General features: G+C 55.0%; 4 protein-coding genes and 1 non-coding gene across 10 annotated transcripts in view; 1 reads left to right on the top strand and 4 right to left on the bottom strand.

The window, feature by feature from the left end:
- The window catches only part of USP24 (ubiquitin specific peptidase 24), a 60,552-nt gene extending 57,610 nt beyond the window's left edge, over positions 1-2,942 (top strand). For all 3 annotated transcript variants that reach the window (XM_048944091.1, XM_048944092.1, XM_048944093.1), the window contains 3 exons: positions 541-627; positions 823-933; positions 1,103-2,942. In XM_048944091.1, the coding sequence (XP_048800048.1) occupies positions 541-627; positions 823-933; positions 1,103-1,165 (261 nt within the window). In that variant the 3' untranslated portion in view covers positions 1,166-2,942. The remainder of the gene's footprint in view (positions 1-540; positions 628-822; positions 934-1,102) is intronic.
- Positions 2,943-3,066: 124 nt separating this feature from the next.
- PCSK9 (proprotein convertase subtilisin/kexin type 9) lies at positions 3,067-9,058 on the bottom strand. Of its 4 annotated transcripts, none has more exons than XM_048944094.1 (12): positions 8,951-9,058; positions 8,669-8,857; positions 8,346-8,469; positions 8,110-8,243; positions 7,882-8,023; positions 7,596-7,792; positions 7,318-7,501; positions 6,577-6,747; positions 6,356-6,504; positions 6,119-6,284; positions 5,845-6,026; positions 3,067-5,776 (listed from the first exon to the last, which is right to left on the bottom strand). In XM_048944094.1, the coding sequence occupies exons 2-12, from the start codon at positions 8,690-8,692 to the stop codon at positions 5,609-5,611; spliced, it is 1,641 nt and encodes a 546-aa protein (XP_048800051.1). In that variant the 5' UTR covers positions 8,693-8,857; positions 8,951-9,058; the 3' UTR covers positions 3,067-5,608. The 4 variants fall into 4 exon arrangements, with proteins under 4 accessions (XP_048800051.1, XP_048800053.1, XP_048800055.1 ...); XM_048944098.1 differs by lacking the exon at positions 8,951-9,058 and adding an exon at positions 6,925-7,064 and having other exon boundaries at positions 5,676-5,776; positions 8,669-8,799; XM_048944097.1 differs by lacking the exon at positions 8,951-9,058 and adding an exon at positions 6,925-7,064 and having other exon boundaries at positions 5,676-5,776; positions 6,356-6,747; positions 8,669-8,799.
- A 779-nt stretch (positions 9,059-9,837) lies between these two features.
- On the bottom strand, positions 9,838-9,908 carry TRNAG-CCC (transfer RNA glycine (anticodon CCC)). Its single transcript has one exon. It is a non-coding gene; the product is annotated as a tRNA-Gly (tRNA).
- An 809-nt stretch (positions 9,909-10,717) lies between these two features.
- Positions 10,718-12,487, bottom strand: BSND (barttin CLCNK type accessory subunit beta). Its single transcript, XM_048945846.1, has 4 exons — positions 12,068-12,487; positions 11,698-11,789; positions 11,368-11,559; positions 10,718-11,207 (listed from the first exon to the last, which is right to left on the bottom strand). Exons 1-4 carry the CDS (start codon positions 12,242-12,244, stop codon positions 10,964-10,966), a joined length of 705 nt encoding a protein of 234 aa, XP_048801803.1. The 5' UTR covers positions 12,245-12,487; the 3' UTR covers positions 10,718-10,963.
- A 965-nt stretch (positions 12,488-13,452) lies between these two features.
- On the bottom strand, positions 13,453-18,282 carry TMEM61 (transmembrane protein 61). Its single transcript, XM_048946700.1, has 3 exons — positions 18,156-18,282; positions 15,384-15,780; positions 13,453-13,868 (listed from the first exon to the last, which is right to left on the bottom strand). The coding sequence occupies exons 1-3, from the start codon at positions 18,280-18,282 to the stop codon at positions 13,574-13,576; spliced, it is 819 nt and encodes a 272-aa protein (XP_048802657.1). The 3' UTR covers positions 13,453-13,573.
- Positions 18,283-20,115: the final 1,833 nt, after the last annotated feature.

Raw genomic sequence — 20,115 nt, forward strand, 5'->3', positions numbered from 1 at the left:
TTTCAGTGCCACTATATTCCTGTTAGGCTTCTTTTCATTGGAGGAGTGGATTTCTTGCAGAATCCTCTAAGCTTTGCACAGAACACAGCTTTTGATATGTCCAGCTTTTTGTTTCTATGTAATCTTGTCAGTAGGGTGTTCGCAGTGCAGCTGGCACTTGTTGTCACTCTTCTCTTGAACGGACAGCTCTGGATAGTTCTGTGCCTATTTTTACAATCTACTGGCTTCCGAAAGTGTTTGTTGAATATCTGGATCTACTGCTCTTCAGCTGCATAACCTGTAGTCATGTTGTTGGCAGACAGAAGGAGCTGATGACTAGGCTTCAGCTGAGGGGCAGTAGTCTCTGAAACTGTTCTTGGCTGCATCAGAAGGCTGTATCTCAGCTCTCCAGCTTGTTGATGGATTCAGGAAGCTTATTCCAGACTTGTTAGCCTACCTGTCATCACAAGTGTATAAGATCTTACACGTGTAGAGCTCATACTGCAATTCTGTAGCTTTCCTGTTTTTTTTATGCTTTTTTTAATGCACCTTTTAATGCAGATGTCTGAACATTACTGGGCACCTCAGAGCAACGTTTCCAATGAGACATCAACTGCAAAAACCTTCCAGCGCACTATTTCAGCACAGGTATGTGTGTGTCAGTCCTGGGAGATGGCATGAAGCTTGGTTTATTTCCCCTCTCACTTTTCAGTTAGCAGCTATAGTTTTAGCAGCTTTACCATATTCCACTGTACTTCATGCCATTCCTACCTGGCAAACCTGTATCTTGTGGCTGTCTCTGTAGAAATTAATCCATACAATTATCTTGTCTTTTCCTTACAGGACACACTTGCCTATGCCACAGCATTGCTGAATGAAAAAGATCAGTCTGGAAGCAGTAATGGGTCAGAAAGCAGTCCAGCCAACGAGAACGGAGACAGACATCTACAGCAGGTAATTAACAACTAAATGAGGGCATGTTTATTGTCAGTTGCATTGCTCGACTTGTGTCTGGAGTTTGGGTCAGAACCATCACTGAATGTAATCACAATAATTGTGTGCCTGATGAAAAATAAATAATGTACCATATCTTTCTCTCCCCACCCCTTGTGTGTGTTGAAAGGGCTCAGAGTCTCCTATGATGATTGGTGAGACTAAAAGTGACCTTGATGATGTTGACCCGTAAAAGGATACCCGTGAACCCAAGAACAGATCAACTCAAACATTTAATGCCTGGTACCTGTTGAAACCTAGAGTCCTATTGCTTATGCTATTACAAGAGTCTGGAAGAGAAGGATCTATGGCAATGCTGGAGAAGGTTGTTTCCCTGAAAGCTAAAAGCATTTCTTAGCCACGAAGGCTTCAGATTGACAAATGCTCTAGAAAACTGCATCTTCACCTGCAGTAGCTTATGACAGTCCAGACACCAACAACATTTTTGTCAAGAAGATTTTATCAAATACACAAACGCTAGTGGTTGAATTTTTATGTGAACATTAAATGAGTGAATGTAAAACTGTTGCTTTTCTGTGATGCTGCAAAAAAAAAATTCTTTTGGTTTTTATACAGAGAAAAACCAGACTTGCCCTTATGTATGGAGGGCAAATTTTTAATCTTTCTGATAATATTGAATAGGAATATTCAAATTTCTGTATAAAGATGTGTGATGACTTACATTTCATTGTAAAATATTAGTTAAAGAATCAGTTTACATAAGGACTTCTGTATTTAATATGTCTCCCTGCTCATTTGTAAAGCTCTTCAATGGAAGGATCAGTAAGATTGCTCTGCAAGGAGAGCAGCTCCTTACAGAAAGGTTTGGTCATGGAGCTTCTCGCGTGGCTTGTCTTTTGGGTACCCTTCCAAAAACCACAGGCAGTCAGGAAGGGCCGCAAGAGAAAAAGGTTCTCAAGGTATGCAAGTGTTTATGAAAGGATGTTGGTGGGTTTAAAGAAATAATAATTAAAAAAAAAAAAAAAGAGTAGTTTAAAAGAAAAGAAGCACTTTAAAATGGATTTCTGTTGCAGTTTTAGTCATGAAATTTTTTACTTTTGGAGACATATTGAATCGAACGTAGTCTCGATCCTGTGACCTGCAATCACTTGCTTGTGCTTTCAAATTACTGAGAAAGTTAGTATTGGTTGTACATGATGAACAATTCCTTGATTGAGTTTGGGGACACTGTCGTGCAGATTTTATTGAGCAATTTTAACACGGGGAAAGAGTGATTTGGCTTTGTTTATATTTTCACTTGACCAGGCAACATTTAAAATATCACAGCTCTTTTGATTTGCTCGTAAACAACTGGAAGGCAGTTGGGATGATTGGAGCACGGTTTTGTTTTCCACATCAAGCTTAGTTCAGTGACTTCTGGTTCTGGATGCTAGCTTCTTTTGTGCCAACTAACTTCTTACTTTGTACATTTGCGTTTGTCACATTTTCTGCACTGCTTTTTGCCTTTATTTATGGATTCTGCCTTACTTTAGAAATTATGTAAACAAACATGCACAGAAATGGGAGGGCATCTCAAGGAGTGCCTGGGCACCTCCAGAACAGACAAATTTGCCAAGTTAAAGGCACAACCAGCCAAGAAGTGCCTTTGTTTCTTTCTACGGACTGTTGCTGAACCAAGAAGCAGCAGACAGCTTTTCACTGTTGTGCACTAATATTGAAATTAACCAGTCATTTCACTGTTGGAAGCAAACATCTGATATGATTTCAGCTGTACAGCTTTATAACTTATTGCGGGTTAAGAGAAACGTGTCGTAAATGGCGTGTGCAAAGATGCAAGGGTGGCATTGTAGTGAACAGCTCCCCTTTTGTTGCTTGATGTTTCTTTTTTCCAAACAATGTCTTCATGGACACGTGGCAAAGTTGGCATTTTATAAATGTTTCTGATAATGTGCTGGGACATTTTAAATGTGTGACGTTTTAAATTAATTTTGAATAAATCATTTCTTACAGATGCCCTTTCTTCCTTCCCCCACCCCCAACCCTTTGTAATGGGCCCTAAGTCTTCACAAATAGTCAGTACACAGCGGTGATGGTGATGGAGGAAGCTGGTAATGTTGCTGTGGGTTGGCACCACTTGTCACTTCAGGTTCCTGTTATTTCCTATGGAAACAACGTCCTCGATTACTGCATGCCCAGAGAAGCACTGATGGGAGAACTGCATCAGGATGGCTCATCACCACTGTATACTTGAAACCAATACAAACTTTTTCATGGTTCTGCTCACGCTTGTACAAAGTCGATGGTTTTAATTTGCAATAAGGTGATACTCGGTCAATTATTTTGGTTTCCAGCTGCTGTCATTTGAACCTGCTGAAGATTATTTTTTTGGGAAATAGAGTTCAACAAAACTAGTTTTTGTGTAAATTGTGATGCATTTCTATGTTGTACTTTTTACTGCCGATCTTTTTGGATGAAAATGTTTTTATACAGCTTACATGATGTTCGGTGAGGAGCAGCCTCAGCCTGCCTGTGAGCATTTGGGGAGATACTGTCCAATTAATACATGAACGTGTGGCACTGGAAAAATAGGCAGTCTTGATAAACAGTCTTGGGATTCCTGGTCAATGGAATAAAGTTATTCCTTTCACAGAAAACTAGTGTAGTCTTTAGACTGTGCAACACAGTGTCTTGTGGATCCTCTTGAAAGTTCTTCATCTGGATGATGAGCTCTGAGAGGTTACCCTGCTTACTGGACCTGCCAGGAGCAAACCAAAGCAACTGCACAGCCTCACACTGGGCATGTTGTGGTGCCTGTCAGATTGTATCTGTCTGCAGTTCCTTTTCCTGACCTTATCTGAATGATTTTCCCTAGCTCTGCTTGCAGTCGTGGATTAGACTGGCTTCTGTGTGCCTCACAGCAAGATGAGCAGATGTGTTGGTGCCCAGTGCAGAGAGCTGTGCTGCTATCCCCATCACCTTTCTGCTTTCCTTTGCAAGCAAAGGTAGAGGCCTCAGGGCATATAAGCACAAGGACTTGTGTTTTGAGCATCACCCAGCCTGCAGCCTCCCCTGGCAGTGCCTGCCCTGGAGGAGGATGGGGTACCAAGTACACGTGCTGCTTCTTGGGCTGATAAAACTGCCTCAGGTGCCCTTAGGTAACAGGATCCCTCAGGTTTACCTTAATGGTTTTTTTTTTTCTTCTTTTTTTTTTTTTTTCAGTGTGATCCCCAGAACAAACAAGATGAGTTTTTCTGCTTACCTGCACACAGATACTGAGCAAGGGCTGATCATGTTCCCGTATCATTGCCCTTCACTGATCTCATGTGTGTGAACTGAGCCGTGAGAGCTATGCTGGACTCTGCTGTGTGAGCATCCCCATGACTTCTGCCTGCAGCAGTGGAGAAGTGCTTATGGCCCCTGAGTACCTTCAGTCTGCTGGAAATTGCCAGCTGTGCCAGGGCTTTCTGTAAGCTCTCAGCTATCAGCCCTCTCTTTTTCCCCCCTGTGTGAAGATTGAAGCTGATAAAGCTATGGGTTGTGATTATCTACGTGTTATGTAATTACATAGGTTGGGGTTGGGCTTTTGCCATCTTTACCTAAAGAGTTAGAAATGGTTCTAACCTCTCCAAGCAGTGCTTCCTACCTGGGGTCCTGGTGCAGTTAAAGCTGGAGCAGTGTCTCGTGTCTGTACCAGGCATTCCAGTGGGGGAAAATGCACCTAAAGCTTGACAGATCCACCTGTACCCGTGTTGTTAAGCTTCATTTTTAAAGCTGTCCTCAACACAGCACCGAGCAAATTATATTCCAGCAACAGTGAGCTGCTGCTTCCTGAGCCCTGCGCTCACCTGCTGGGCTCGGACCTTGCCGCCTGCCTCCCGGAGTTGATGGCAATAGCACCAAGGACGTGTTTCCTGAAGCTGGGGGATGTTTCCACAACTTGAAGCTCTTGCATTCCGATGCTGTTTCAAAAACAAACGGCTGTGTCCCAAACAGAGCAGAGCTCAGAGAGCGCGTCCCAGCTCCTCCCTGGAGCCTTTCCCCCTGGCCATGGACAGAAACCAGAGCGTGGGTCCGATCTGTTAAAACTGCTCTAGGAATTTTATTTTTAGAAGACATTTATAAAAAGGTTTATTTATAAAACTCCAAATAAATAGTGAAAGTACAGACGTACAAACTGAAGTGCCACAGAAGATGGTTCTTTTTTTTTTGATAAGGAAGCGCAGCTGGGTCTGTTTGGAGCTGCAGAACAGAGCAGTGTGGAACTCCAGCAACAAAAGCCACACTAATGGAGCAGCAGCTGATTCTGTAGCATTGCAAGCTAAAATCTAATCAAGCAAGCAGAATTAATATTAGGAGCTTTGCAGTGGCTGGAAAGTAAAGAAATCTTCCAGGTATCTGAGTCGGCAATTTTCAAACCCCCTGGAAATGACTCAACTGTTAGATGAAACTAAGGACAGGAGGGAGCTTTGTTGGCATAGAGGTAGGAGCTGTGTGGTGACACGAACGGCCTCTACAGTCACTGTACGTACAGGAAAGGGGTTGGGAAATGGTGGCAGGGCCAGCAAGCTGCCTGTGCTGGGGGTCAGGGCTGGGGCTCAGGCAGGCTGTGGGCTCCGTGGCACTGCTGTGCCCTGCCGTCAGCCAGGCCTGCTGCGGCACTGCCCTCAGCCCATCCCTACTGCTGGCTCCGGCAACAAACAGCGACAGCCCCTGGCGCGTGGCTGCCAGCAGTGCTGGCTGCAACACAGGTGTCATCCACAGCATAGGACCCCAAGGTGCCGGGGCCCCGCGAGCGAGCGCTGCAGCCTGTCAGCGTCCAGCCAGCATCGCAGGACACCGTCACCTGCAAGGAGAAGGACGGATGGGCACCGTCACCTGGACGAGGTGCAGCCACACAGCGTTGCTCCGTACCTTGTCTGCAGAGCCCTGCGGCGTGAGCTCCTTCACGCGGCACTGCAGCATGGCAGCAGGGCAGCAGGATGCACGCGCTGTGCCCTCCAGCCTTGTCCTACAGCCACCAGGCCTGCTGCCCAGCCCCGGCACGGGCCTGCCGCCATCACCCAGCACAGCCACAGGGGACTGGAAGCTGCAGCCTGCACAGAGACGGGATGTGGGAGCAGCACTCAAGGATGCCTCCACCGAGCTCCACACCCCAAGGGCCCGTAGCTGTGTTACAGAGTGTTACCAGTCGGCACGTGGTCCTGCAAGGAGCAGCCAGCCATGTCATCGCCCTGGGAGCTGGCGCTGAGCCGGCACTGGCTGTGGGGCCACGTGCAGCACCTGGCGATGGCGTAGACCCCCCGGCCCCCAAAGGCGCTGTGGGCCACGCACTGCTTCTGCCCTTCCTTGTCCTGCGACCAAGAGCATGGTGTCACTGGCAAGCACCTCACAGACAACACTTTTGGGCCACGTTGTGCCTCACCTCCATGTGCTCGCCCAGCCACCAGCCGCTGTGTGAGAAGCTGGAGCAGCCCAGCAGCTCCTCAGTGCCAGCACAGCGAGCCACAGCTGTGGCGTGCCAGGTGGGCACTGAGCGTGCCGACCACACCGAGCGGCACAGCAGCTCCTTATCTGCAATGGGGTGAGAGGTGTCAGTGCAGGGCCCACAGCACATTTCAGGCACTGCCATCCCCCAGCCCTCACCTGGGCCCAGCTGGGCAGGCAGCCCCACCACACTGCTGGGTGTCTGCAGCCGCTGCTCCTCGGGGAACCAGGCCTTGCTGACAATATTCTTGGTGGCCAAGCGCAGGAGGCGCTGCCGCAGCTCAGCCACACTGAGGTGGGACTGGGCACTGAGCAGCATGGCTGCAATGCCTGCGGGAGCCGAGGGGATGCAGTGAGAACTGGGGAAAGCCAAAGAGACGCAGGTGCACCGTGATGGTGGGCTGGGGTCCCTAAGGCTGCCCGCTGTGATGGGACTGAGAGGCAACAACAGGATCAAGGGAAGCAACAGAAAAGAGGAACTCACTGTGACCCATCGTCTACGCACACCTGAATGATCGGATCCCTTCTCCTGGGTAACAGTGATAGGATGAGAAGTAATGGCCTTAAGTTGTGCCAGAGGAGCTTCAGGCTGAGTATCGGGAAAAATTTATTCTCCAAAAGAGCAGTGATGCAGTGGCACAGGCTGCCTGGGGGGCGGAGGAGTGACCATTCCTACAGGTATTCCAGATCCATGGAGATGTGGTACTGAGGGATGTGGGCAGTGGGCATGGTATACTGGGATTGGCTTGGGGATCTTAGAAGTCTTTTCCAGCCTTAATGATTCTATGGTTCTATGAGTTGGAAAGGGTCGAAGGTGCTATACTCGAAATACAACTTCCACTCAGTTTTGGTGCAAACACATCCCACCCTGAGCCACAAGAGATCCTGGAACCTGCTCACCTGCCACGTGTGCAGCCGCCTGCGATGTGCCGCTCTGCGCGGTGAAGCAGGTGCTGCAGTCACTGGAGGCACCAATGATGTCGTCCCCTGGGGCAAACAGGTCGACACAGCGGCCAAAGTTGGTGCCCAGCGTGCCAATGGAGGCTGGCTGGTCCTCACGGTTCGTGGCCCCAACCGCGATCACCTGGAGGGGCAATGACAAAGGGGGTGCGGATGGCTCAGTGTGTTCCAGCATGTTCCCATGTGTGCCCACAGCCTGGGAACGCCCCTGCCCGTACCTCCGGCTCGGATGCAGGTGAATACAGGCAGGCATCATCCTTGTAGTTCCCAGCAGCCACAACAACCACCGCCCCCATCTGCACCATCCGCCAGCAGCCGGCGTTCAGCACACGGCTGTGGGCACCGGCGAAGGGCAGCAGCACCACCAGCAGCGGGCTGGGCTGAGCTTCCAGCAATGCCCCAACAAATTCCAGGCCTGCGGTACGGGCCAAGGGCTGGGGCTGATGGTAGGGCAGGGCTGAGGTGAGCAGGGCAGGCTGCTCCCTCTCCCAGTTGGGCACTCACCGATGAGCGTCCCGCTGATGGTTCCCTTCCCCTGGCAGTTCAGCACACGGAGGCTGTGGATGTGTGTCCCTCTGGCCACGCCGGCATCGCGCCCACTCAGCACCCCAGCCATGTGGGTCCCGTGGCTGTCACATTTGCTGGCCTGGAGCAGGGATGATTTTATGCCCTGATGCGTCACAGAAAGGAGGGGGGTTAAGCACCAGGCTTGCCACATAAACATAGGCTCACCTGTCTGTGGAAGCGGCTGCTGTCCTCCTCAGGGACATTCTGGAAGTCGGTGATGAACACCCTGCCTGCAATCTCCCGGTGGGTGCTCTGCACACTGGTGTCCAGCAGGTAGATCTGCACCTTGTCACCTTTATCTGCCCAGGGAAAAGGCAACAAACCATCAGCACGGTGCTCCCAAAATGGGGACAGGAGCCTCAGAGCTGCCACACTAAGGGATGGGAATGCCCTGTGCTCACTGGGAGGGCTGTAGGTGTCTGTGCCGGGCAGTGGTGGTACGATCCTGCCCAGGTTCCAGGGGATGCTCTGTGCGAAGACGTACGCATCCTCCTCTACATAGTCCACATATGGAAGCCTCAGCGCCTGTGGGGAAGCGCGACACATCCTTCTCAGCTCCCCACAGCCTGGATTGCACCCAAAGGTAGCCAAAGGCTGGGCAAAGCCTTTGGCCAATCTCCAGGGGATGGAGATGCCAAGACGCAACACACAACGGCTGGGCAGGATGACCTTAGTGCTCCTTTCCAACCTGGCACTGCTCACACCGTTATCCCCACGCTCGTACCACGTCCAGGACGTCGCTGCTCATCTTCACCAGGAAGGCGGGCAGCAGGCTGAAGACGTGCAGCAGCTCACTCGGGTACCCGCGCCGTGCCGCCCGTACCCGCAGCGCCCGCGCCGTGCCGCGCACCTCGGCCTCACCGCTGCCCGCCCGCAGCAGCACCACGTAGCGCCCGGGCAGCCGCCACGCCGCCTGCAGGGAGAGAGATAACGCACGAGCGCTCGCCCGGTTGCGGGGAGCCGCACAATCCTCCCTTTCCGCCCCCCCCCCCTCCCCGCTGCTCACCTTGGCGGCCCGGTGGAAAGCGGCGGGCCTCGACGGGGCGGCCCCGAAGGCGGTCGCCGCATCGTCGGCCGCGCGCTGGGTCAGCGCCGGCTCCGCCACCGCCAGCAGCAGCAGCAGCAGCAGCAGCGCCCGGGCGTCCATGGCACCGCCGCACCGACGGCACCGACGGAGCTGAGAACGGCGGAGCGGTTCTGCCCGGCGCGGATCACGCCGTCGTGACCACCGGGACGCGTTAACCATTAACGGGGAGCCCCGAGGCGGGCAGCGAGCAGCCGGACCCCCCCTCGCCGTGCAGCGTGCAGCCCCCCCCAGTCCTGCCCGGACCGCGAGCAAATATGACCGCCTTTACCCTTGCGAACCCAAATGCCCCCGAGAGCCCCCGCTCCTCCGTGCCTCTCGCTGCCTTCGTTCGGCGCTGTGTCGTGAAATCCTCTAATCCCATTCGGGCATTCCTCGCTGAGCCGTCACACGCCGCCAATACGGAGATCTCTCCTCTTTCTGGCACTGCTCTCACCCTTCTGTCCCCACCTCCCTCCCGCGCTGCCCCGGGTCTCCCCCCCCGCCTCCCCGGCTCTGGGGAAAACGGGAAATGGAACCCCCCGTGGGGACCGCGATCCGCGTGGACATCCCCAGAGCTCTGCGGGAGGAGGGGAGATGGGGTTGGCAATGGGAAAAATAATCATAGTAGTGTAGTAATTCGAAAAATAAATAAGGGAAGGTGGGGGGAGGAGGAACTCTTGCAAAAGACAGATCTGATTCATAGGAGAAAAAAGAAGAAAAAAAAAAAGTACTGCATTTAAACTGAATCCTTTCCTTCGAAGGATTCTGTTCTGACGAGAGCTGTGGTGTTTCAGTAAGGGTTTATGGAAACAAATTGCAGCAGGCTGTGCACCAGCCGGGAATCGAACCCGGGTCGCAAGAATGGGAATCTTGCATGATACCACTACACCACTGGTGCTGTGCGAGCTGCAGGATGGACCCCCACCAGTAGCTGCATAGAGGGTGGTGGAGGTTTTCACTTTGAATACCAGGAAAAGCATCTACCCAGGAAGGGAGTGATGCAGGCACAGGGAGCAGGGTGGTCACCATCCCTGGAGGTGTTCCAGAGCCCTGGAGATGAGGCACTGAGGGATGTGGGCAGTGGGCACGGGTGGGGTGGGTTTGGGGATCTCAGAGCTCTTTTCCAGCCTGAAAGGTTCTGTGATGCTATGAATGTCGCTGCCATGTGAGATGGGACAAGTGCTCTACAGGATCCATGGGCTGAAGGTGAGCTGTGGCAGCCAGGCTCCAGGAAGGATGTGGGCCCACGCTGGGCAGTTCTCCCCAGCCCTGCTGCTGCTGCTGCACTGTTTAGCCAACAGCTCGGCGCTCCCCGCCCTGCCAGTGGCACAAACACTGAGTTTGTGGAGCTGCCACCCGGCTCTTGTCACCTTGCAGAGGTGTGAGTGAAGGGCAGGGCAGTGCTGGGATGGGTGCTGGGGGCACAAGGGTCCCAGGAGGGGATGTTTCTTGTGCTGGGAGCAGCCAGCATCCTTGGTCCACTGTATATGGGCTGCAGGAAGCCAATGGGCCAGAGTCACCTCCAGCAAAATGACTCAAAACAAGTGCCCAAAGTTGGCAACACACAGCCCAGGGCTTTGGGCTCTGCCAGACCTCCCCCCCAACCCCCAGGAGCCATTCCCTATGCAGGAGGTGGGGAGCACCCCATTGTCCATCGACAAATGAAACATTCCAGGGCACAAACAAGGAAGATCTCAGCTGCGGGAGTCTCAGAATCCAGCTTTAATTCCAGGGAGGCTTTGATAAATGGAAAACTGCCGACATCTCCTCCCTACACAACCCATGGGATTGGAGCACTGCTGCTTACCTACACAGCCTGGCACAGCCCAGCTGCTTCCCAGCATGTCCTTCTCGCTGGCATTTGGGCTTCCCTGTGCCCATCCCAGTGCTTCCATGGTGCCAGGGCTGCACTTCGGGTGTCCCCTCCATGCAGCACCAGTCCCCTCGGGGACATCATTTTTCAGGCTCAAAGAGGTGGTCGCTGTCCTCGAGCAGAATGTCTGACCCCTCTCCCAGCCCATAGTAGAGATCATTCACCTTCCTGCTGGCTTTTTGTGGGGAGCCGGGGTGCTCACCCTGTCCAGAGCAGCCTTGGGGTGATGAGGGGCTGTCAGGCACAGAGCTCTCCAGCGAGACCGTGTCCATGTCCTCCAGGAGGGACACCAGTGGTGCAGAGCCCAGGGGTGGCTGGGAGGGGCTGCAGGGACAGATTGGGGTGACAGTGACAGTGGGGTTAGCAGGATGCTCCCCTGGGCTGGCAGCTCGCCCAGCTCTGATACCAGCAGGGTAAATAATTTGGCACCGAGGTTCAACCCCCCCAGCATGCATCTGACCCCATGCCCATGTGTACCACGTACCAGCTGCCAGGCTCCAGCTGCGGGGCTGCCTCCTGGGGGTGTTCTTGGGGTCCCCCTGATTCCTGGTGCACCTCTGCCTTTGCCTGCAGCAGTGCCTGTGAGCAGCTGCGGGGCCGAGGCTGTGCTGATGTCTGGACCTGCTCATAGGAGGGCAGGCTCTTCTCGTAGGCACTGCTGTAGGGATCCTGCAGGCTGTGGGGTACGGGGTGTCAGGCAGCTCCCCATGCTGCTGGGAGATTTGGGGGGATGCACACACCACATGGCTGCCAGGACATGTGTCCCAGGAGTGGGAGGCACATAGGGACCCACTAAGAGCCCCCCAGCACCTACCTGAGTGTCTCCAGGTTGCCCTTCTCCGGCAGCAGCGTGGCTTTCTGGTCTGGAAACTTCTCAGCCTCGGGCTGCACAGGGACAAATGTCACCTGGGGGGAAGAAATGCAGAGTCCAGTGGCTGCCATCTGCTTGAGAAAAAGTCTGCCTGGAAAAAAGCCCTCTGTGCCAGAGCCACGAACACGGGAGGGACGCTACTGCCCTGCCGTGCCCTCCGCCAAGGAGACTGGAGGGTCACAGCCATGCTCAGGCTTTCCCAGGCTCCCACACCTTGCAGATCCCACTCTGAGCTTCCAAAATCCTCCCCCAGAGCACCTGGATCCCATCGAGCCCCAAGCCCAGGACAAAGCCCCCATCCCTCGTGCCCTACCCTGGGGTAGCACTGGCACATGCTCCATGTGATGCCCACGGCGATGAGCAGGATGCCCCCAGCACAGAAGGTGGCGTAGATCTGGGGCTTCTCCACGCTCATGATGAACATCCCCGTCATCACCAGGAAGAAGCCCAGCATGATGAACCCGTAGCGAAACGTCTTCTCCTCGGCCATGGGCAGGCAGTGGGAGGGCTGACGCCGGGAGCTCTGTGCCGAGCACACCTCCGGGGACGGCAGGAGTGGTTTCTCACTGCGGAGGAGGCTGCCGGGGGCTGGGGATCGGCTGTGAGTGGGGCTGGTCCTGCCCAGGGCTGAGCCAGCCAGTTTTTATGGCTTTGTAATGAATGCAAACAGCAGCCCGCGTTCACACTCCAGTGAAGCTGCCCGGCACGTGCCCAGCCAACCTTCCCTGCAGGCACAAGGGAGGGAATGGGGACAGCGAGGTGATGGGACAAGAACAGCAAGATGCTGGCAATATGGGGACTGGGCCACCACAGGTGTTTTCACAGCCTGGGATAAGAAACAGGGTTGTTGAGTGGGGTCAGCTATTGCAGACTCAGCACTGGGCAAATCCTCAGCCCCCAGGTATTAAATTACATAGATGTGTATATTATATAGGTACAGTGGTGTATAGATGTATAGGTATACATCTGTATAGGTGTACAGAGACATTGGTGTGTAGGAGCAGAGGTATATCAGTATGTAGGTGTATGTTTGGCTGTGGCTCTGCAGACACCCTGTAGCCCTGCAGGGGTTCCCTGGGCACTGCTGAGCTCCCCGGGATGCAGCCACCCACCCCAGCTGTGGGTTTATCCACTGCACTGCACACAAATGGGGGCTGAGCAACCCCAGATGTCTTCTCTGTGTGAAATGACAAATGCACACGGACACCCTGAGCACACGCGTGAGCAGCTGAGCATTTCTGAGCAATGTGAAGCCAGGCGTGGGAAGTCAGTGAGCGTTGGGAGCAAGGCGGGAGAGACAGGCGAGAGTGGGGGGCATGGAGGAGGCAGAGGATGTGTGGAGGGGAAGACACAGAACAGAGGCAGCACACACCGTGCTGCACTGCCCACTGCCCCTGCTCTCCTTGGCACAGCCCTGACCTCTGCTCCCAACCTGCCTGCAGTCCCAGCTGGGATCTGCCTGCTTTCCCCCATCTCTGTACCATGTTCCTTGCTGCAGGTGTGTTTTCCAGCTCCTGCTTGGAGTGGCTCAGTGCTGGTGGGACCTTGGGGGTGGCCGTGCTCCATCATGGCACAATGGGCGATCGTTCACCGCTGTCATTCCTTCCCCCTTTGGGGCAGAACCCAATGTGGGTTGGGCAGGGCAGCCAGTGTGGGTTTCCATACTGAAACACCAAACATCTGCAACCAGAGGTGGTTTTATTAAAAACACGAAGGCTTCCAACATGCCAGCTGCGAACATTGTCCCAGATGCATTGCTCAGAATGGAGGACAGCCCCGTGCCACCCGCGTTCTCCCCTTGCTGAAGGATGGGGCTCAGTCAGACACCCCGAATGCTGATGTTCTCGTAGCTGGGGGGCGGCGTTTCCTGTGGCCCAACAGGGCTCTGGGTGTCCAACCATGAGGGACTGGGGCGGAACAAGGCGCTGTCAGAGGAGCTGCGGCGGCGGCCGCTCTGCCAACGCTCATCCTCTTCCTCCTCCTCCTCCTCCAAGTCATGATATGGCGGTGGTGTCAGCTCCTCCTTGCTCACTGCGGGGTGGAGGTACGTGCCATGAGCAGGTCTGCAGGTCAGGGCTTCTTCGTAGGTGGGGATGGCAGTGGCGTCCCAGGAGCTGCGAGGGAAGAAGGCACCCAGCAGTGCACACCATCAGTGGGAGCATCTCAGAGCCCATCAATGGGAGCACCTCAATGCCAGTTGATTGGATCTTCCCAGTGGCCTCAACTGGACTATCTCTGTGCTCAACAATGGGAGCATTCCAGTGCCCATCAACCAGACCATCCCAGTGCCCACCAACGGGATCATCCAGCTCCCTGACAACTGGAGCTTCCTACTGCCCCATCAGCCAGAGCATCCTTGAGCATGGGGACACACGCATGCTAATGGTGGTACTTGGGTAGGTTTTGCACACCTGGAGACAAGGGGAGACTGTGTCAGCTGCTGCCTGGCACCAGGAGGGCTAGGAGCTATGCAGGAGGATGGGCACCATCATTGAGGCTTTGCAACGAGCAGCATCACCCGTTCCTTCTGAGTTGACTGACCTCACCTTGAGGAAGAGGAGATGCAGCCCCACAAGGTGCCACCTCTGGCACCAAGGGCCACATGCATGTGTCTGGCTGCAGAGCAGTAGAGGTGGTGCCTCTCAGTCCTGTTCTGTGCCACAGTGCTTCTTATGGGCAGAAGAGCATCCTCTTAACAACCAAACCCCTTCCAGGGCCCCACAGCCACCCCTAAAGCACAGGGGCTGCTGGGAGCTGAGCAGGCGGTTTGCACGAGCAACCAGGTGAGAGCTGGGCTTTCTTGTTCAGTGCAGTCCCAGCCCACCCCACGCTCACCTGGGCCTTCCATGTGCCAGCCCTGCTGCTGCTGCTTCCAGCTGCACTTTGCTGAGCAAACACAACTTGTGTACAGGGAAAACCTCCGCCCAACCTTTGCCCTCCCCATGCAGGATGCCAATGCTCAGCGATGGCTCCTGCTGCAGTGCCAGGGTGATGTCAAGGTGATGCCATTCCATCGCTGTGGGCGCCGTGCTGGGGACACTGCTCCACTGATGTGAAGCCTACCAGAGCCCCAGATGAGTTCACAGAGCCCCAGATACTTGGATGAGCACCAAAAGCCCTGCAGAGCCAGGGACCAACCCCCTGGGTCAGTAATACATCTTACTGCTGCAGTCCCATCCCACTTAATGCCAACCTGAGAATTGATTTTTTTTCCTTTTTTAGTTTTGACCCCATTTTGGTATAGATAACACAAACCCAGCCATTCTATAGAGCAGCATAAATTCATCCCGTTCACTAAAGACCATCAAAAACAATGCAGCACACTCCCTATGCACACCAAAGAATGAGTGGCACTGGCCAAGGAGCCACAGGACGTCACACAACTGCCACACTGTGCATGGGGATGGGGTTGGCCAACACCATTGCCCAGAAAATCACTGCAGCCCTCTGCTCTCTGGCTCTGCACAGACACCCAATGCCCCACAGGGCTGAAGTGCTGCTGGAGGATGAGCACAGTGCAGGAGCAGCCGGCGTGTGCACGGAAGCACGGGTTGATGCTAACGCACAACGGCATCCGCTCAGGAGCAGAGGGTTCGAGCAGCTGAGCACGCAGCAGCACCCACACCCACCTGCAGTTCCACTTCTCCGGGGGCTCAGCGGTGAAGTACTGCAGGTCGCGGGGGAAGCGGTACTGATAGCGCCGTGACACCACGCTGGCGTTGGCTTTGACGGACCAGAGCAGCCCAAAGAGGAGCAGGATGCCGCCGATGCCGCAGCAGAAGAAGCTGACGGAGCGCAGCAGCGCGTTGGAGGAGCTGGGCACGGCCTGGGCCTCGCGGGGGGGCAGGAGGTGAGCCCCACTGCCCACTGCTGTGCCCACCTCCCCGTCGCTCCACCAGGCGAAGCACAGCGTCCCCGTCACCAACAGCACGACCCCGGTGATGGTGACGCCGTAGCGGAACGAGGCGGCCACCATCCTTCGGACGTTAGCACGGCTGGCAGAGGAAATGCATGGGAGCTCACGGCCTGCAACACAGGAGAGGGGTGGGAGGGACGAAGGTGTGGAAAAAACCTCCAGGACCAGAGCCGGGACTTTTCCAAGGGTTGTGCGCTTCAGTGTCCTCTTCCTACTCGATACCCACCGCCTACATAGAATCAAAGAACAGCAGAATGGCTGAGGTTGGAAGGGACCTACAGCCCCACCCCAGCTGCAGGCTGGCTGCCCCCAGCTCCAACTGCCCCGGGCCCAGCCGTGGCTGTGGGAACCTCCAGGAACGGGGCCTCCCCACCTCTGAGGAAAGAACTTCTCCCAGACCCCAGTGTGGACATCAACACCCCCATATAAAGCCATGATTATGTCACTGGTCACTTAAACGCACTCAAATGCACATAAACATGCAAAAGAGATGACACAACACTCCCACCCCAAATGAGAACCACGAGCAGTCGAGTTACAGGGCGGCTCCAGGGATTGTATGGTTCTTGTCTCTGGGGTCTGCTGCAGACTGCCTCCCCACCTCAGAGGAATGCCAGCTGGGGTTCTGATCAAAGCAAGGCTTATTAGAGGAGGCAGGGAGGGGATGTAAATCTCAGATGTCATCACTCAGCATTATCAGTGCACATTTTTCTCATCTGAAGCCAGATACAAATTAGCCTCATGGTGACAGTAGGTGCCTGGTGCTGCTACTCAAAACCCTGCGTGCCAGGACCAGGGGCTGCACCACTTCTTGCTTTCTCGGGGGCAATGGCCAACGACACCCCCACAAACCACAGGGATGCTGGTGTGCAACAGGGAAACACAGCCAGGAGGCTACGTGAGCTTGCCCAGGACAGGTCTTTAGACGCCATGTGAGCAGCTGCTCCCCTGTGCCACACAGCTCAGGTCAGAGTGGGAATCCATCCCCACCTCCAATAAAAGCCAGGAACCTGCTGGACACGGGGCTGGGGCCACCAGTCCTGCACTGTGCGTGCAACCAAGGGCAGGAGGAGCTGGGTTATGTTGAGCCACTATTTATCAGATGGGCTCACTGCATGGAAAGTGAAATGAATTTGTAGTGAAAGAAGAATGGTCTGATCTTATCTACTTCTAATGAAGAAATCCGAGGAGAAAGGAGAGCTGGGAAGTCCACAGGACAGGGAGCACAGATGGTGTGCTCGGCTCTCGTCCCACGGCCACAAGCCCAAATTGCTGCCAGCAGCAGCCAGGGGCACCCAGCGGCAGCCAGAGGTCACATCTGGGCCCGACATGAGTCAGAGCTTCACCTCAGAATGAGGGGATGCCTTTTGAACAGAAAGGAACCGAGCTGACATGGAGAAAAAGTGCTCTCTCCGTGTTCGGGGCTGGGAGGTTTGGGAGATGCTGCAGTTCCCACCCGGGGGGAAGGGGATTTTCAGCCCCCGCGTTGCATGTATCTGGGAGCAGGGGGAGGAGGAGGAGAGCTTCTGGGAGGTGGCAGATTGACAGCACAAGAATGAGCCCTTCTCTCCTGACAAAACCCGCGGGGCTGAACGCTCCCCCAGCGCGGGGGCGGCCGCTCACGCTGTCACCACCGCCGCGATCCCCTCGGCAAAACCTCCCCGTCCGCCCTCGACCTGGCACGGCTCTCCCCGAGCATCCTTCTAAGCCCTTTGAACGCGCCACGTTAGAAAAGAACAAGGAAGCATCCGGAGGAGCCCTCATCCCGGCTGCTGTCGGCACATCGGACCATTGGACCCGTTGGACCCCCAGCGCAGCACCCACAAGGGAGGCTGCCGGATGCCCTTTCCGAGCTCCCATCTCCAGCATCCGAGGCACGCTTGGCTCTGCCCCATCTCCCTCGACCCGCCCTGAACCACGCGTAGCCGGGAGAAAGATTTGCATGTTGCATGTCCAAACAGACACAGAGGTTAATAGTTTACATAGTTCCAGCGAGATGCTGAGAATAGCAGCCCCCATATAAAGTTATGCAGATGGTGATTCATAGGGACTACCGAGCGTTGCTCGGAGAAACACTCTTTTCCAGAAAAACGAGAAACGAGAAGCGCTCCGAACCCCTTCGGACAGCAGGACCCGCCTCCCACCCATCCTTCCACCGCACGATGGAGGACTTTGAGCGCACCGACGTGCCAAGAGGAGCGGAGACGCACCAATGCGTCAGCGCCAAATTAAGAAGATTCCTTTCTGCCTCGGACTGAATTTGTCGGCGTTGGTGGTGTTGCTCTGTCAGCAATCAGGGGGTGGCACAGTCCGGACGCACGGCTCTCACCAACTTTCCAGCCGCATCCCATCGCCGTGCTGCCAGAGGGACCCGCGGCGCGCACAGCCCGTCCCGTCCCCGCAGCACGTCGGGGCTCCTCCGGCACAAGCCGCCGTTCCCCCCCCAACCCGGGGAAGAGCCCCGCGGTCCCCGTGCCGTACTCACCCGCCGTCTCCGACCCCGTTCCGCCCGGCGGCTCCCGGAGCTCGGCCCGAGGGGCGGGCGGGGCCGGGCGGGGCGGGGGGCGGGCGGCGGCGGCGGCGGGGCCCCTCGGAGCTCCCGGGAGCTGCATCGTGGGCTTCGGGGTCCGCGATCTCCTAGGAGAGGGGGGGGTGGAGGTCGGGGATGGGGAGCGACATTCTCATCCTCGGGGGGTGGCTGGGGGGTGTGCTCGATGGGCCGGGTTTGTGGCTGCGTCTGAGGATGGTGAGGGCACAGCCCTCGGGGGTCCTTGGGGTGCAGGAGGTGGGGAGAGGGCAGCGAGATGAGGAAAGCGCAGCCAGTGGGACACACGCATCACTGCTGTGTAGCTGGGGCTGCAGTACCCTAGGAACCAGTACCAGGAACTTATGGGCAAGATACTGGTATCCTGTGGGTGGGACACCAGGAACCTCTGTGTGGGTCCCCCCTACCCTATAGATGGGGACACCAGTAACTTCTGTGTGGGTCCCCACTGCCCTGTAGGTGGTACACCAACCCCCTGCAGGTAGGACATCAGCACCCCATGGGTGAGACACTGGTACCTTACTGCATATCCTCCTGGCACACCGGTACCCTATGGGTGTATAAGTGGATCCCCACCGCTCTGTGATTTCTGTGCTTCTCCTCTCTTTGTGGAGCCCTCCATTCCCTCACTCCAGTTGGATCTCCATGCCGCGCAGCAGCCGTGGGCATAGCTGGATTTTAAACAAGCCGAGGGCGTTCTGATCTGAGATTTGGGATGAGCTGTGTGAGTGGCAGCTGGATCAACGCATGCTCCTGTTCCCACAGGTGCAGGCAGATCTCACCAGCAGCTGTCACACCACGCTGTGATTGCTGAGCACCTCCACAAACTGTGAGCTCCAGCTGCGTTCAACACAGACATCTTCTGGACACACTTGTGCTGCTGCTGAGCCCCGGGCTGCAGCTCCTCACAGCTTCACAAAGCTGCTGCTCAGCCTCACAGCCATGGGGGCTGCACCACAGCGTGGGCTGCAACAAAGGCAATTGAAAGGGACGAGCAACTGAGCAACATTTATCCCTGATAAGACTAATAGAGTTTCTTCTGGTTGGAACAATGGGGTATTTTTATAGCTGTGCAGTCTTTACATAACCAACATCTTGGAGCACTTGTTTCAGCTCCCCCTTTCCACTTTTTTCTTTTCTTTGTTTTGCACACAGCATTTCTATTTTCCCTTGGCCTAGGTAACCAAACCCTGAGGTCTGGATCCTGCACTGAGCTGAGGTTTGATGCTTTTGGAGCACAGCCTGCAGTTTTAGCGCTTTACATCATCCGGGTGTGGGGCCATAAAATGCTTAAAATGTTGAAATAAATGAAAGCAGACAGGTGACTGAGTGACAGCAGGATGGCGACGGCCAAGGCAGCAAAAGTCTGAGCTTTATTTGGAGGGAAAGGGGCTGTGAGTACATCTGGTACCAGGAGGCCAAACACACATGCAGATTTGCTGGAGAAAAGGAGAAAAATTTGGCCTGCAGAATAAGACATCCTCCTGTATTTGCTTCTGGTGACATCAACAAGCCCTCAGCACCACATCAGCCCCAAATGGGTTGTGTGTGCTCCCCAGCTGCCTTTGCAGCAGTTCACCCTGGGCATCCTGGAGGCCACGGGCACATGCGTGTGTTACATCACAACTCCAAACTACTTATTGCATGGGGGGCCTCTCAGGGACTGCAGCTCCTTTCTGATTCCCAGCACAGTCAGCGTCTCCTGGATCTCACTGATGGAAGGAGCCGGGGACCACCATCACCTGAAGCTTCAGGTTGGATAGCAGGAAAACATTCCTCTCCGAAAGAGCGGTGATGCAGTGGCACAGCTGCACAGGATTCAGCTGGACTCCCCATCCTGGAGGTGCTCCAGAGCTGTGGGATATGGCACCAAGGATGTGGTCAGTGGGTATGTTAGGAT

This window comes from Lagopus muta, chromosome 5, assembly GCF_023343835.1.
Source record: "Lagopus muta isolate bLagMut1 chromosome 5, bLagMut1 primary, whole genome shotgun sequence".
NCBI classification, from domain to species: Eukaryota; Metazoa; Chordata; class Aves; order Galliformes; family Phasianidae; genus Lagopus; species Lagopus muta.

What these genes read in the sequence shown, in the direction of transcription:
- PCSK9 (XM_048944096.1), bottom strand. Translation starts at nt 8,692, where the DNA reads ATGAGCAGCGACGTCCTGGACGTG. An exon ending in GGCTGGGCGAGCACATGGAG is followed by an intron (nt 6,285 to 6,355) that starts GTGAGGCACAAC and finishes TCTTGGTCGCAG; the next exon opens with GACAAGGAAGGGCAGAAGCA. An exon ending in CGCAGGGCTCTGCAGACAAG is followed by an intron (nt 5,777 to 5,844) that starts GTACGGAGCAAC and finishes TTCTCCTTGCAG; the next exon opens with GTGACGGTGTCCTGCGATGC.
- BSND (XM_048945846.1), bottom strand. Translation starts at nt 12,244, where the DNA reads ATGGCCGAGGAGAAGACGTTTCGCTACGGGTTCATCATGCTGGGCTTC. An exon ending in TGTGCCAGTGCTACCCCAGG is followed by an intron (nt 11,790 to 12,067) that starts GTAGGGCACGAG and finishes TCTTCCCCCCAG; the next exon opens with GTGACATTTGTCCCTGTGCA. An exon ending in GGCAACCTGGAGACACTCAG is followed by an intron (nt 11,560 to 11,697) that starts GTAGGTGCTGGG and finishes CGTACCCCACAG; the next exon opens with CCTGCAGGATCCCTACAGCA.
- TMEM61 (XM_048946700.1), bottom strand. Translation starts at nt 18,282, where the DNA reads ATGCAGCTCCCGGGAGCTCCGAGGGGCCCCGCCGCCGCCGCCGCCCGC. An exon ending in AACGGGGTCGGAGACGGCGG is followed by an intron (nt 15,781 to 18,155) that starts GTGAGTACGGCA and finishes CCTGTGTTGCAG; the next exon opens with GCCGTGAGCTCCCATGCATT. An exon ending in CCGGAGAAGTGGAACTGCAG is followed by an intron (nt 13,869 to 15,383) that starts GTGGGTGTGGGT and finishes CTTCCCTCGCAG; the next exon opens with CTCCTGGGACGCCACTGCCA.